The sequence below is a fragment of the Haliotis rufescens genome, unplaced genomic scaffold (assembly GCF_023055435.1).
Source record: "Haliotis rufescens isolate VD_foot unplaced genomic scaffold, xgHalRufe1.0.p SCAF_63, whole genome shotgun sequence".
Taxonomy (NCBI): Eukaryota; Metazoa; Mollusca; class Gastropoda; order Lepetellida; family Haliotidae; genus Haliotis; species Haliotis rufescens.
The window spans coordinates 240,025-257,622 of NW_025964354.1; the positions used below are offsets into that span (position 1 = coordinate 240,025).

Below are 17,598 nucleotides of genomic sequence, written 5' to 3' on the forward strand. Positions count from 1 at the left end.
GTGGGAGGAAAGGCGGAAGTGATGCAGGTCTCAGACGTTTACCACTTCGGTGAAACCAACGAGCACGGGTATGGTGCTGACAAACCTAGAAACATAATCGGGGCGAACCGGGATTCGAATCCATAACCCTAGATTTATGGCGTGCCCAAGAGACGCAACAGCAAATCGCGGCGCCTTAGACGACTGGACCTAACGGATTTGAAGTCAGGAGGTGTCCATTTCCCAATGCGCCAAACAGGTTGTTGTGTGGCAAACCCCGGCAACTTCAGTCATGGCAGTATTTCAGAACATGCATACTGCTGCATGGCATTAATGAACAGATGAGATAATACTATTATAACTATTTCTGATATGTGATAAAGTCTTAATTTCAGATTCTGTATTTCTGCTCGAACTGGCCAATGTAAACAGGGGATTTGTGCCAATACATGATCGTTCGATAATGGTTAAATAGGCAATTCCCTACAATTGATTTACCCACCTGAGCTATAAATAAATAAAGTCAGTCAAAACGCCTCATCTTTTTAATATGTGGACGTTTCAGTAAGACAAAAAACATCACAAGACTGTATGACAAAAGGGATGACTTAACATTTATACATTCAACCCTTGTGGTGTGCATGTGTTTGTGACGGGTGCCACTGTTGTGCTTCATAAACTCATGCTTATGATATCGTCGAAAATGTACACTGGATACTGCTGTTAGAAGTTTCATATGAAAATGTAAAGGGTTTTGTCGCTGTTATTACCACTTTGGTGAAACCCACAAGCACAAGTATGATGCTTACATTACAGTAGTACTCGAAGGTAGTTGTGTCTTTTTTACATATGTTTAATCCCCCCCCAAAATATAATATTAAAAACGTAATAACTGTCAGTGCAGTAACTTAGAATTAGTGTATTCGCCGAGCAGCTTACATCTATCTATTAACTCGTGGTTCTAAGTTCATCGGTTCTGCTTATCGCTTCTACAGCGCTACTCTTTATATGACAACTAATAAGATCCTTATTCCACTCATGATTGAATATTCCACTTATTTCACATATCATTTTATAATCCACCTCCAAAGGCATTCTAACTTGAACGTTAACATTCAGGTGTAATAAATACGTCGCCTGCTGTTCAGTCAGTTGAGTGTTTCGTTTTCATCTTCCGCACTGCTGAAAAGTAAAAACTGATTATAACATGACTCAGAAAATTCATAAAGGCCCCACCCTAAGCACACATAGACATATTATCAACGATATTATCCTTACTGATGTGAAATCCTTGTGTCATATTTCTCTCACTTCCTCGATTCATGTCACAGTTGACTAACGTGTGACTAAGCCACGATTGCAGTCGGTAACTGAGGAAAGTATTTCACTAACAGCAGAATTGGGTGTGAGCATAATGCATATGGGTGTGGTTTAACGCTGCTTTAACAATGTTCCAGCAAAATCACGGCGAGGGACACCAGACATTGTACCCATGTCGGGAATCGAACCCTGGTCTTCGACCTGACGGCGAGGGACACCAGACATTGTACCCATGTCGGGAATCGAACCCTGGTCTTCGACCTGACGGCGAGGGACACTAGACATTGTACCCATGTCGGGAATCGAACCCTGGTCTTCGACCTGACGGCGAGGGACACCAGACATTGTACCTATGTCTCGGAATCGAACCCTGGTCTTCGACCTGACGGCGAGGGACACCAGACATTGTACCCATGTCGGGAATCGAACCCTGGTCTTCGACCTGACGGCGAGGGACACCAGGCATTGTACCCATGTCGGGAATCGAACCCTGGTCTTCGACCTGACGGCGAGAGACACCAGACATTGTACCCATGTCGGGAATCGAACCCTGGTCTTCGACCTGACGGCGAGAGACACCAGACATTGTACCTATGTCTCGGAATCGAACCCTGGTCTTCGACCTGACGGCGAGGGACACCAGACATTGTACCCATGTCGGGAATCGAACCCTGGTCTTCGACCTGACGGCGAGAGACACCAGACATTGTACCCATGTCGGGAATCGAACCCTGGTCTTCGACCTGACGGCGAGAGACACCAGACATTGTACCCATGTCTCGGAATCGAACCCTGGTCTTCGACCTGACGGCGAGGGACACCAGACATTGTACCCATGTCGGGAATCGAACCCTGGTCTTCGACCTGACGGCGAGGGACACCAGACATTGTACCTATGTCTCGGAATCGAACCCTGGTCTTGACGAGCGAACGCTTTAACCACTAGGCTACCCCACCACCCTGCAGAGGGTTGACAACTACAGGCAGTGTCATCTTCTTGCAGTACTCCCAAATAATAGAAGCGGCCATACACGGTTGGCGACTGTCAGAGCTGCTTGATCAACTTGTGTAGGGGAACTGACGGCACTTGACATTGTATTGTTGTGTGAGACGTGACATCTTTCCCTCATTTGTATTGTTTACTGGGTGCATTGTCATGTACGTCATTGTTTCTTATATGCGCCCCGATAATAATGCGCCACTATATTAATGGTCATTTTTAGCTCTCTGATGAATAAAAGTCTTCTATAAGGAACACAATTTAAATGTCTATGCTGCGTATCAAGCGTATTATGATGTGTTCATTACACCAGATTGAGGATTGTAATGTGCGATGACTATGTCATACTAAACATACTTGGGTTTAATCATTATACATACTGATGCCATCGCAAAATTCAACTACTGCCAAGGAGTTGTATGACTCACAGGAACAATGTCCTCAGCAGGCTATCGTGTCATCTCAGGTTCCTTGTTCATGTCAAAGTGCCATGTCAGTGTGACCTAACATCCCAGCACCACCAGATCTTCGTTAGAATCTCACAGTTCAGGATGTTCCCCCATTGATATCTGAGCTTCAACGATTGTAATTTGGTGTAGAGAAAAGGTCTTGTGGTCTTTGGTGAGTGTGTATGTTTGCGATGCTTGTTAGAGTATGTTCTACTTAATTGTACGTAGAGTGACAACAACTGATATAACATGAATGTACACATATTTACAGACCTTTTGCATATTGCTGGACTATTGCTGAGTGCGACGTTAAATGAAAAACACTTAACAATTAATTAGCTGAACATCTTCATAGTGAATGGACCTGAACAGAATCAATAGATTACAGTTTCACCACAAGGAAGTAAGTCATTCCATAAAGTCACAAGTGACTGCATAGTGCTTGTTCCGCTGGCGGAAGGATGCGGGTGATGGGGCCTCACTCGATGATGAGGATGCACTTCGCTAAGTATAGTCTTAGGGTCAAATGTCTCGGTACTTGTCTGACACTATCACTGCACCATGGGATATGAAACACATGTAGTATTCTGGTACGGACTAGTTATGCATTTTTACACACATGTGGTGCATGGAGAACAACAAGGTATGTATAATACCACATATGTGTACAATTGTGTTCATTCTGGCTATCGTCAGAATATATAGCGATACTGCTCAACGTGATTGAGATTTATCAAGTAGTATATCTACAGATAAACCAGTGGTTAATGTTATGAGCGACAATCCGCAATCAACCAAGTCACCATGCCTGATCACAGTGTCTGACAGACACACACACAGAGAATCAGCGATGGTAAGAATATACAGAGAGCGAGCCAAGTCTTCAGTATCACTGGTCTGCAGTCTAAGTAATCCAATCTGGACAAGGCAAACTGTTTGAAAACAATACAGAACGATCCACGCAATCATTATTTGTTTATTGTTACCTTTTGTTCCATTGTGTGTACACTCATGTGTGCATTGGTATTTATCAAGTCTAATGGATGAAGGCATATAACTCAGATGAACCACCTACTCAGCCTCTGGTCATACATTCTGTAACGCCCTGTGCCTTGTTGGTCCTCGTTATTCATGCTACCGTGAGTGTTTGTGATGTTATTAGGGTTAGGGTCACGTTTACCTGGTGCCATGTGCCTTGTTGGTCCTCGTTATCCATGCTACCGTGAGTGTGTGATGTTATTAGGGTTAGGGTTACGTTTACCTGGCGCCATGTGCCTTGTTGGTCCTCGTTATCCATGCTACCGTGAGTGTGTGATTTTATTAGGGTTAGGGTTACGTTTACCTGGCGCCATGTGCCTTGTTGGTCCTCGTTATTCATGCTACCGTGAGTGTGTGATGTTATTAGGGTTAGGGTTACGTTTACCTGGCGCCATGTGCCTTGTTGGTCCTCGTTATTCATGCTACCGTGAGTGTGTGATGTTATTAGGGTTAGGGTTACGTTTACCTGGTGCCATGTGCCTTGTTGGTCCTCGTTATCCATGCTACCGTGAGTGTGTGATGTTATTAGGGTTAGGGTTACGTTTACCTGGCGCCATGTGCCTTGTTGGTCCTCGTTATTCATGCTACCGTGAGTGTGTGATGTTATTAGGGTTAGGGTTACGTTTACCTGGCGCCATGTGCCTTGTTGGTCCTCGTTATTCATGCTACCGTGAGTGTGTGATTTTATTAGGGTCAATGTTAGGGTTACGTTTACCTGGCGCCATGTGCCTTGTTGGTCCTCGTTATCCATGCTACCGTGAGTGTGTGATGTTATTAGGGTTAGGGTTACGTTTACCTGGTGCCATGTGCCTTGTTGGTCCTCGTTATCCATGCTACCGTGAGTGTGTGATGTTATTAGGGTTAGGGTTACGTTTACCTGGCGCCATGTGCCTTGTTGGTCCTCGTTATTCATGCTACCGTGAGTGTGTGATGTTATTAGGGTTAGGGTTACGTTTACCTGGCGCCATGTGCCTTGTTGGTCCTCGTTATTCATGCTACCGTGAGTGTGTGATTTTATTAGGGTCAATGTTAGGGTTACGTTTACCTGGCGCCATGTGCCTTGTTGGTCCTCGTTATCCATGCTACCGTGAGTGTGTGATGTTATTAGGGTTAGGGTTACGTTTACCTGGTGCCATGTGCCTTGTTGGTCCTCGTTATCCATGCTACCGTGAGTGTGTGATGTTATTAGGGTCAATGTTAGGGTTACGTTTACCTGGCGCCATGTGCCTTGTTGGTCCTCGTTATCCATGCTACCGTGAGTGTGTGATGTTATTAGGGTCAATGTTAGGGTCACGTTTACCTGGTGCCATGTGCCTTGTTGGTCCTCGTTATCCATGCTACCGTGAGTGTGTGATGTTATTAGGGTCAATGTTAGGGTTACGTTTACCTGGCGCCATGTGCCTTGTTGGTCCTCGTTATCCATGCTACCGTGAGTGTGTGATGTTATTAGGGTTAGGGTCACGTTTACCTGGCGCCATGTGCCTTGTTGGTCCTCGTTATCCATGCTACCGTGAGTGTGTTATGTTATTAGGGTCAATGTTAGGGTTACGTTTACCTGGCGCCATGTGCCTTGTTGGTCCTCGTTATCCATGCTACCGTGAGTGTGTGATGTTATTAGGGTTAGGGTCACGTTTACCTGGCGCCATGTGCCTTGTTGGTCCTCGTTATCCATGCTACCGTGAGTGTGTTATGTTATTAGGGTTAGGGTCACGTTTACCTGGCGCCATGTGCCTTGTTGGTCCTCGTTATCCATGCTACCGTGAGTGTGTGATGTTATTAGGGTTAGGGTTACGTTTTCCTGGCGCCATGTGCCTTGTTGGTCCTCGTTATTCATGCTACCGTGAGTGTGTGATGTTATTAGGTTAGGGTTAGGGTCACGTTTACCTGGCGCCATGTGCCTTGTTGGCCCTCGTTATCAATGCTACCGTGAGTGTGTGATGTTATTAGGGTCAATGTTAGGGTTACGTTTACCTGGCGCCATGTGCCTTGTTGGTCCTCGTTATCCATGCTACCGTGAGTGTGTGATGTTATTAGGGTTAGGGTTACGTTTACCTGGCGCCATGTGCCTTGTTGGTCCTCGTTATCCATGCTACCGTGAGTGTGTGATGTTATTAGGGTCAATGTTAGGGTTACGTTTACCTGGCGCCATGTGCCCTGTTGGTACTCGTTATTCATGCTACTGTGAGTGTGTGATGTTATTAGGGTCAATGTTAGGGTCACGTTTACCTGGCGCCATGTGCCCTGTTGGTCCTCGTTATTCATGCTACCGTGAGTGTGTTATGTTATTAGGGTCAATGTTAGGGTTACGTTTACCTGGCGCCATGTGCCTTGTTGGTCCTCGTTATTCATGCTACCGTGAGTGTGTGATGTTATTAGGTTCAGGGTTAGAGTTTCATTTTCCTGGCGCCCTGTGCCCTGTTGGTACTCGTTTTTTCATGCTACCGTGAGTGTGTGATGTTATAAAGGCTGTGAACAAAGGTAGATTGTACATGCACCTTCCTGAATGCGGATTCCATTTTTGTGTCTTTCAGAAATCACATTCGATGCCAACAAAGAAATAATAATATTTGCTAAACCCAGCGACGGTACAAACGAAACGGTCGCAACAGGTCTGAATATTACCTTCGTGTGTCGCACAGAAGCTTTAGATGTTGTCAACGTTGAATGGTACAGAAACTACGAAAGAAATAAAACAGCTGATGTGGAGTTTTTCAACAACAAGTGTCAACTGAGGATGCAAACATTGCCAGGCCTGTATGTACAACAGACGGACTGCAAAAATGGACAATTCACGCTGAGGATAAGACACGTCGATATCCGTTATGAGGCTGACTGGTTCTGTGTCGTCCTAATTGGGAAGAAAAGACATCAAAGCCAGTTCGTTGCTCTTCACGTTCAAAACATAAGTAAGTTTACTATTACTTTCTCTCTTAACATCCTTACAGGCACGTAAGAATTACACACGTATTCATTTTTGAGAGTATAAACCACGCACCGTTAATACCATTGGTCCTCAATGAATGTTATCCACATTGGGTAAATCGTGGAATGAGTTAACTATGTCACTAATTAAGATTGGCTTAAATGTCATGTGCGCGACATGACCAAAATGTTTCGGATGTAAGAAGGTTTTCTTTCAGTTTGATAATTTTCAAAGACATGGTGGGGCGGTCGGGTAGCCTAGTGGTTAATTTATATAAAGTGTTCGCTCGTCATGCCGAAGACCCGGGTTCGATTCCCGCCATGGGTACAATGTGTTGAGCCCTTTTCTGGTGTCCCCCGCCGTGAAATTGCTGGAATATTGCTAAAAGCGGCGTAAAACCATACTCACTCACTCACTCACTCAAAGACATGGTCACTGCTCTATAGGCCGGCCAGTATTAGCCCAAACCTTGATGTGGGCATCGTGATCAACATTGAAGCCAGCATGTCAATCCCCCACCCCCTTGCACACACACGTACTCTTCTGAAATGTTATTAGTTTGAGAAGTCCAGCTTAATTGTTTAATACATGTACATGTATATATTAAACAGTCTTTCCAAAAGTTAGTTTTACTCTTTCCAGGTTTTTTCTGACAATCACATCTCATTTTGAGAAAAAATATTATAATTTTCGTGAAACGAAAAGATTTGTTTTCATACATTCTCCAGATTCACATCAGCCAATTTTCTTATCCATATCAATTTCAGGGACTGAACAAAAGTAGCACTATCAGTTATGCCAAGACCTCCCTCTTAAACTGATTTGCATATTGTACTTCGATTTATTTTATCTGTTTTTTTATTCCACAAGAATTTAAACAATATGTTATGTTACTATTCAGAAAATCTTTTGTGAGGTTGGTAAAGTCACAAAAAGATAATTCAACTGTATGTAGAGAATACCACTTTTGCGAGGTCATATACCATAGAAAGTTCACGTAAAAAATGGTATCTAACGAGAATGAGTGTAGTAGTTTATTACTTACCCACATTAATTCTGTATTCATTTGAAAATACATGAAACAACTTTCGTTCGTTAACAAACTAAACTGAAACCGGTTTGCAAATCATATTAATATATGCCCACATATGGGCATTTTTGACATTTCTATGCATACACATTAACAACATGTTCCTGTTGTGTGTGCAAACATGACAGCACTTTGTAAAGAATTTAGTCAACTTATAGTAATTCTGAGCAATGTTGTTAGTACGCAGGACAAGTATAAGGAAACGTTAAAAGTCAATGAATCTCGGCGCAACACTCGGTCACTCGCTCCGACGAGGTCCCGGCTGTGCAATCAAAATCGTTCGGTTTCCTTGATCTATCAGCTGAATTTGTATCCTGTCCGTACCATTTCTGAAGAGGAAATCAGAGTGCACGCCAAAGACTTAACTTTACGACCTTGTACTGAAGACGTGAAAATCGACAAACGCAAATCTTCTTGCATGTCAGTGACAGGGCAAGATCACCTTCGGAAGAAGAAAAGACAACCGTGATCTACTCACAGCGTTATTGTTAACCTTTTGGGTGTTTGGGGGTCACGAAATCAGAAGTCAGACACATTTCCGCGGAGTTTTCGAAAGACTTGTATCGGAACTGTTGACTTTTAGTTATCTGGTCGTGCAGTCGTGTACTTTCATTCACCCTCGGAAGCAGTCCCACATAATACGTTTCGAAGGGGACACTAACGGCGCACGTCGGAGCTTCCAACGTGAGTCTAGATAACTGTCCGGATTGTTTAAACTGACTTCAATTCACCCCTTTTACGTAAAATCAAATTGAAAGTCGCGAGACTGGTCGGGTGCGTCACGCTCAGTGGGACCCTGGATCTATCGGTAATCGTACATTGCAAATGGATATAGCTCGATTGTGTAATGTCTGTATTAGCAGCATGCATAACTAATATAGAATGCAAAGTGAATTTGAAGCGTGTGATTATCTTGTTTGGTTTACTAAAGTGTCTCTCTATGCATAAATGTCTCTCGCATTCATGCGATTCCTAAAGTTCTGCCTTGCAGTTGTAAAAGTGAACGACGTCTCGTGTTGTTGTTTTTTGGGGTTTTTTTTGGTGGTTTTTGTGAATGAAACAAGTAGTTCCGTTATGATAGACGTCACGGTTATCCAATCAAAACGAATAAAACGAGCTCAACCTTGTACGGAACATGCGTGACATGACGTATTTCACCACCTGCATCTGCATCACGTGGGTAATAAAAGCCATTATAGCAATACTGCGAAGGGGCGTAATAGTTCTCTTCATCAATCTATGAGTTATTTGTTCAGTTTCAAATAACTTTCCAGAAAGGTTAAGACCTCGATGAGCAATTTCTTCCATATTAGTAGATAACTTTACACCCAAAACCTTAAAAACATCAGGATTCCAAAGTACACCATTTAAACTTTGGCAAATGTATTACTGCCCCTTCATTTTATAATCCAAATATTAACGTTGGCAGATTCGCAACACAAATGGGAGCATACATTTAGATAAAACACCAGACTGGTAACAGATATATGTGAAGCCTTTTTTCAACAACGAGATATACAAGGCTGAGATGGATTCAATACAGAACAAGGGGCGTTGGGAAAGCTTGTGGTTAAAGGCTTTGGCGCGTCCCGCCGCCGATCTTCTATTCCCTACATGGGTGCAATGTGTGAAGCCGGTGTCCCCAGCCGTGATATTGCTAAAAACGGCATAAAACCATACTCACTCACTCACCCAATACAGAATTAGTCATAGAATCCATACAACAAACTTTGTAAATTCAGAATTCTTTGTAAAGTAAAACATGCGATCACTCACTCACTCACTCACTCACTCACTCACTCACTCACTCACTCACCACCCACCCACCCACCCACCCACCCACCCACCTACTCACTCACTCACTCACTCACTCACTCAAAAATTGCGATCAAATGATCTATGTAGTTTTTGCATGTTAAAAACCGAATCTAGTATACATTTGTTATGTGAATATGAAAAAGAAAACATATTTTGGAAATCCCTGATGGATGGTTAAAAACAAGCTAAATGTTCTCATGTATACATAGGAGCTTATTATACATGACCAATAGTTTATATTGTACGGATGTAAAAATACTGTTTACACTGACAAAGTCTTTGAATTCATTATATTTTTTGTCAAATATTTCATTTATAGATGCAAGGATAAGGCTATTACTCTTAACTTAAACCTTTACAATATTGACAATTGTACTCATTTTAATTGAAGTACTCAGCGCAAGTATTATTCACAACAGATGTTGTATTATTGTCTGTTTGAGAACATCGATGTATTTCTCACGTTCCTGACCTGGTACATACGTGTATACATTCTTCTGTGTGAATGGTGTGTGGATGCGATGAGCATATCCTTTAATTTCATAACACTTCACAAGACCATTGTTTGAAATTTTTCCATTTAAAGAATAAGGTAATTGAGGTTCATGTATACCCTTGACATGGATCTCCATACTATAAGAGGGGTTTCTGCGCCACATATTAGATTGGCATGTCTTTGCAAGCGTGTCTTTTGTGCTAAACTCTTCGGGTATATTACCCATTCCCTTCGAACTAAGGGGCCATGTGTTAGAGATTGCGTAAGTGATTGCGAGTCAGTCAGTCAATCAGTCAGTAAAGTATCGTTTTAACCCGCTCTGTGTGTGCGTGCATGCGTGCGTGCGTGTGTGTGTGTATGTGTGTGTGTGTGTGTGTGTGTGTGTGTGTTGGCAGCTCATTGAAGGGTGATTGTAGAGATGTGTCAAATTAAAACTAATAAGGTAAATTCAGAGATTGCTGCAGACTGTCACTGTCAGGCTAGACACAGGTCGAGTCGATACAATAGCTTGGATGTCACTCGCTTCGTTTGTTCACAAAGATAGGTCATAGCGAGGATAGTCGTGGGCGAATACGCTGTGTTCAAGATTAAATGGTTTAAATGATCAGACAGAACGCATCTTTATGTATCCGTTTGTGAGAACTCCTCGGGGTATCCCAAGGAATGTCGAAGTAGTCCGTAAGTGTTTACGTCCTTTCAAGAATACAGTTTCGTGAAAAACGTATGAGCGTCAAATTGCGTCGTTCATTTTCTTATGAACGTCAGTATTGCTGTCATGTGACCGACCTCTCGTCCAGTGAAAAAGGGTAAAATTGTTAAAACAAATATATATATTTGTCGTTCAAATATTCTGATTTCATGAATGGGGATGTTCACAAAAAAGTTAAGTAAGAGGTACCCAACTAGAATATCTCTCATGTAATCTTCAGGTGTTGGCAATGGAGAAGAGATTACAGACTCCACACCTCAGCTTATAGGTGCAGCAGCGAGTGGCGCCTTGGTTCTACTTGCCGTTGTTGCTACCGTGGTTGGCCTTCTCAGGTCAAGGCGAGCAAGGAACACTGCAAATGGTATGGTTTTTTTGAAGGGTCTAATGTAGTAACAACACCCCAAAATGGCGTTGTATTTTGCAACCATAGTGAAGTCGTATTGCTTCTGTGCATTTGGTATCAATGTTGTCCCCCAATAATGTTATGCCGTAATGACAATGTATCACACCTAGAGTGGATGCAATTAAGCTTCGGTGCCCTAAAACATGCTCAGCAAGTCACTCTTGCATAACGTGGCCGATGGGGTAGCCTTGTGCTTAAATAGAACACACGTCACGCCAACGCCCTGGTTTGATTCCCACGTTTGTACAATGTGTGAGTCCGGTTTCTTTTGTCCATCATGGTATTGCTGCACTATTGCTAAGAGCCATTAAAACTCTTAAACAAGTTATGTATTTGCCCATAATGGTGTACGCACAGGAATTTAAATGATTTTTTTGTATACATGAAATTGTTAAAAATACGGATGAGATCATTCTCAGGGTTGATGATTATTTTATTTTCATTTCTCGCCGTGAATAAAGTATGTTTACAAATTATACTTCAGCTGGACCGAAATCAAAACAGAGTGAACAGTAAGTAGTAACTTTATTTACATGTTTGTACCATCAAAATACGTGCAGTTAAAAATAATATCTCTTGACAATTATAATTTAAAAAAAATATTATTTACTTTGTCGTACAAGCTCTATTCTAAAACGTAAACAAAATATGAAATCTTTTATTCAAGTATATGAAAGAAAGAATGTTCATCTAATTAAACCTGAAGATTATATGCTTAGTTTGTTTGTTATTTTAGCATCGGTTCCAAGGGGAATAGTTAAGTATGTTGTACACTGTACTGTTGTGTTTGTTCCACAGAGACCAAGGATCATATGAGTCTGTGGGTAAGTGACATGTCTGGGTGTGCAACCTTTAGCATCTCGTGTGACGGTTTACTTGTCAATAAGGCGTTACTAGCCCCGAGGGGATTTGGGGCTAGAAGAGGCGACTTTATGGATCGGGTGGTCAAACGTCCACTTATGTGATGGCGTGTCAACGTACCCAAACAGGGTGGATTGCTGCTCATAATGTCAATCACTGTATTGTCTTGTCCAGACACGATACAGACAGACGTCAGATAGACATAGAACGTGGGATGAATTCACAGAGAGGAGGCAGGAATTAAACTATCTAGTTCTACACGCAGTTACAAAGCATGATATGTCCTTGATATGTACTGCTTGAACGTTAATATTTTATATCAGACCCTAATTAACCTAAGTTGGACATTTGTTTAAAGATAAAACAATAAGCATATCATTTGTGTGTAATAGGATACTATTTTAGCTTTGATCTACCACGTTTTCCTTTCGAATTACTTAACATTTTGGACTGATATTTATAAATATTTAGTACATCAAAAATAATGGAAAGGTTGTCGATGGAGGATCATTTCAAATTTTATTGATAACATTAGGGATAAAGAGGTTTGTTCTCCAACTAATGTCTGGAGTATTCTGCAGCGTGTGCACATATAAGTGTCGTAAAGTCTTCAGGGCGGCGTAAATCCCAACACACACACATCTAGATGGGTGATACAATAGGACCCGGTTTATCTTTTGTTTTATAATTTGTTAGCACGTATTTGAATGTACACACATGTGTTAGAGACAGAATACGTTTCACAGTGTGCGCTATAAAACAGTAACGATGATGTGCCAATTCTCGACCCAAAACACATCACGTCGAAAATGAATTAATTCTTCTCTTCTTCTAATCACAGTGATGGAGGACAACCCGATCTACAGCTCCCATGACGAAAAAAACAGTGTCAATGCTCACCCACCTGCTCTGTCAGTTCGTTCGGATGCTTCATGTGACCATGTTCCAATCTTTTGAAACATGTGGTGACCATGCTGAGCCTGCTTTGCTAACCCCATGATATTGTATCATACGTTCACTGTAAGCCTTCCACATCGGGCTGTGCACCTAGTTTATGCTTCATTGTAAATGTTGTTGTCATTAACCATAGTTAATCTGTGGATTATTGCTTTGGCTATGTAAGCCTTCCACGTCGGGCTGTGCACCTAGTTTATACTTCATTGTAAATTTTGTTGTTAATCATAAGTTAATCTGTGTAGTATTGCTTTGACTATGTACGCCTTCCACATCGGGCTGTGCAGCTAGTTTATACTTCATTGTAAATTTTTTTGTTATTAATCATTAGTTAATCTGTGTAGAATTGCTTTGGCTTTGTAAGCCTACCACGTGGGGCTGTGCACCTAGTTTATACTTCATTGTAATTTTTTTTATTACTCATTAGTTAATCTGTGGATTATTGCTTTGGCTATGTAAACCTTCAACAAGGGGTGGGGATTTTGGGTGGTAGGGATTTGTTCTCCCACTTAGCCAAGGGTAAGGCTAGGTGTTTTATTACACTGGACCCATGTGTAAGTTGACCTAAGACAATGACGCTCCTGTACATAACTACTTTCAACTGTATAAAAAAAACTTGTATATACGGCAAACAACCGAGTCAGTGCTCATTTATTTCGTATGATGGCCCTTTGACAATATTCCAGTTTTGGGAGGTTACTGTTGGATTTACCGTTTACCTCTTTAGTGAAATCCACGAGCGGGGCGTAGTGCTGACCACCCTTGAAGCATAATCGGGGCGAACCGGAATTTGAACCCCAGAACACAGAATCACAAGGGACGCAACTCTGCACGACCATCCCTTCCTCCGTATCCTCCAACAAAGGCCTGTACACAGAAACCTTTGGAAAATGCATGAAAATCATGATTAATGTAATTTAAGAGTGTTTATATATCACGACAGGTCTATATTGAGCCATCTGAATACTTGTTTGCCTGTTTCCCTGTATAGGACATTTAGGAAATGGACATTTTGAATAAGGTAAACTCAATTTCAACTCACATCACCAACGGGTGGAGGGATTGAAATTGATTGATAAAAGATTATCGGTGGGAAAACGTTGGGCGAAGCTGGGATTTTCATCCATCAGTCTGGACTCTAAGGAAATGTGCACAGTACATGGCTACATAGCCCACCTATACTAACCAGACAATTGCGATTTTGGTACTTCAGAATGGTGCGATAGAATTATTGGAACAAACACAACGACTTTCCTATATTTAGTATTATTTAAAATGTAATATAATGGCGTAACACATTGCTTGTAAAATGAATATGTCAAAGTATGTTTTAGCTATAAATTTGGTTTAACGTGAATGAGTTGTGCTCATAGAGTATATTTATGAAAAGTATCAAGCACAATTGTTAAAACGCCTTGAAATCCAACATTTCTACTAAAAGGATACATTTCGCACTAACAGCCACTTTTTGCGAGGATGTTCCTGGGTATATTTTACAAACGCTTTGGTGAATATTGAAGCCAGAGCCTGCCTTCCAGTACAATGCACACGGGTTCGAAACACTGGGCAGTGATCGTATGGTGGTCGGCGGTCAGTAGACAGTGGGCAGTGATCGTGTGGTGGTCCGCAGTCAGTAGACAGTGGGCAGTGATCGTGTGGTTGTCAGCTGTCAGTAGACAGTGGGCAGTGATCGTGTGGTGGTCGGCGGTCAGTAGACAGTGGGCAGTGATCGTGTGGTGGTCCACAGTCAGTAGACAGTGGGCAGTGATCGTGTGGTGGTCCGCAGTCAGTAGACAGTGGGCAGTGATCGCATGGTGGTCAGCAGTCAGAAGACAGTGGGCAGTGATCAGTTGATGTCAGCAGTCAGTAGATAGTGGTCAGTGGTCAGTCGGTGGTCCGCAGTCAGTAGACAGTGGTTGGTGATCGCTTCGTGGTCTGCAGTCAGTAGACTGTGGTCAGTGATCACTCGATGGACCGCAGTCAGTCATCGGACAGTTGTCAGTAATCAGTTGTCAGTGGTCAGTAGACAGTGGTCATCGACAGAGCTGGATTTGTATCGAAATGACCATTGTAACATTTATTTAATCTAAAGGTGCAGTTGGATCCAGCTGTATCAATAGCTCGTCTCTGAGGTCTATAGTCTAAGGTGGATGCCTCTGTTTGGTTTAATGTTTCCATATCCTAATTTCGGCAGATCTCCTTCTATGGCAACGGTAATTTTATAATCGTAATTCTTGGAAAACAATGTGCATTGCTTCAATTCTGCTGCTGGTCAACGTAGGTCAATGACGGCTGTCATGTTGCAGACGTAACATTCTGGACGCACAAATCAGGTGGTATGTTATGTTGTAAAATTGAATTTTAAAAGGTAATGTAAATAAATGTCTTAACATCCGATATGCGAAGTGAAATGGGGTTTTACGTCGCCTTCATTGTATTTCAGCTACCCCAACTTTCTAGACAGACGCGTTATCCACTCCAGAGGCGGTCGCATCTTGAACACCTGATGCGGAGTAAGGGGTGTTTGTGGACCTTCGTATTGGTGTTATATCTTGATTGAAACATGCCACAATGGTCTAACCACTGGGAGTATTCATATGCATGTAGAAGTTATATTAGATATATTGTACACAAACAATGTTTCAGGGTTATTTCCTGCATATGACATTTGATTTAACTTCAATATACTTATCAATTCATTTAATTCACTGTATACGATAGATAGTAAATACATTGCCTTTTTTTCTCCTCTAACAACTGTCCTTCCTGGCTTCTTTGAGGGGCATTTAGAAGTTGGAGTACTAGTATCAGGGAGGATACGGAAACGTCTTTGTTACAATAAGGAACGACGTGGCGGTGGCGGGTCTAACTCCATTATCCATCGAAAAAAATATATTGTCCCTGATTTTAATGAAAATAATAATTACACTTCATACCTTTGAAGTATGAAGCAATTACTTGTCACAAAAATGACATCGTTGCAAGTTGTGTATCTCATAAAATCAGGCTGATAGTTTTATATAACAAAAAATGTGATTTTTCTGCTGAAGCTGAAAAAAATATCTACTCTCGACACAGATTCCCAGCCCCCTAAAGGGAGTATCAAATGGTCGCTCCCTTGGTTGCATACCGTTTGAAAAGAAATGTTTAATACCAAAAGGAACATAGCCAAAAACTGTATGTTCGTTGCCTAGCGCCACGGCACTCAGCAATATTCCACTCTGTCCAGGCAGGACACTGAGCATGACTACCCAATCCACTCGCCTCACACAATAAGCTCACATTGCTGGGGATACCTTCTAACTGACCAGTCCTTGCTCTATACCTTTAATGCCGAGCACCAAGCAGGCAGGATAACAATAAGTACCATATTCTAACGTCTTTTGATATGACACTGCCATAGGATCGACATCGACTTACAACTCTCAGGCATGCGCCAGGTCACTGTGACAAACCTGCTCCAGTAGAGCCGACCAGCTGTTAGCATAACATTCATTCACTTATTTGGTATTACAAGTATAATTTAGATATGTTCCTTGACAATAATAATAATCCAAAGCAATCCAATCATGTTATTGGAAACGTGTTGACGAAAACGATTTGTGGGCGTCAAGGGGGGATCGTTCATCAGAAAATAATAACGACATTATGAATCGATCTAAGAATATTGAAGTTTGAATAACAATGTTGATGTCTCCATAATCACCAACATGGAGACAGTTACGAATAGGTACCCTAGGCGCCTGACTAATATCGGGTGATCAAGCTCTGTGACCTGGCTGACGGCCTATTGTCATCGTACTCCGGTGGCATTGATCGCTGTGTTCTGAAACTAGATTGGCTTGTATTGACTGTATTATTACCGAGACGCTGTGGTGCAGATGGGACATGATGAATGCAGCCACGTACATCGTTCCCCGTTCATTTCTTAACAACTAGCTTATGATGGAAAGTCCCCATGTAGTTGTGCCTTTGTGTACAGTTATAGACACCTATAAGTGGCCTGATATACTACTCTACATGGTCTACACCCATAGCTGGAAACAGGAATGCCGTTTGATCGTGGATAGTCTGACAGAAAGGCTACCTGAAGTGTTTGTTTTGGTTTTTTTGTTTATTGTTTAACGTCGCACTCAGCAATATCCATTCGGTGCAGGTTCAAACATTTGCTTGATAACGGTCTTTGAACCTTCACAGAAAAGTCGCTCCTAATTGTAATGAAGCAGTTTATCCATATAGCTTATCCTTGCTGACTACGTGATGGTGACAAGATAGACACAATTTTATGGATAACAACTTCTTTAATACTGTAAAAAGCGACGTTTCGGTATAGATCCTTATACCGTTGTCAAGCAAGACTGAATGAGGGACTGACTGACTGACTGATATAGAAGATTTAACGTGCGCTTTCCGACTGTAGCGTATTTCGCACACGGGCCTGGCCAGACCATTTAGTGTATTCCAAAAAGGGTGAAAGTGGTGTGTGCAACCCAAGAGGGGGCTTTTAGGGGTTCCTTAATTATATTGAACTTTTGGAATTTTTAAATTTGGAATAAAT

General features: G+C 42.0%; 1 protein-coding gene across 1 annotated transcript; it reads left to right on the top strand.

The window, feature by feature from the left end:
• The first annotated feature begins 3,236 nt into the window (after positions 1-3,236).
• LOC125375961 lies at positions 3,237-13,675 on the top strand. Its single transcript, XM_048387038.1, has 6 exons — positions 3,237-3,391; positions 6,318-6,692; positions 11,043-11,183; positions 11,710-11,737; positions 12,024-12,049; positions 12,928-13,675. The coding sequence occupies exons 1-6, from the start codon at positions 3,310-3,312 to the stop codon at positions 13,041-13,043; spliced, it is 768 nt and encodes a 255-aa protein (XP_048242995.1). The 5' UTR covers positions 3,237-3,309; the 3' UTR covers positions 13,044-13,675.
• The last annotated feature ends 3,923 nt before the right edge of the window (positions 13,676-17,598 follow it).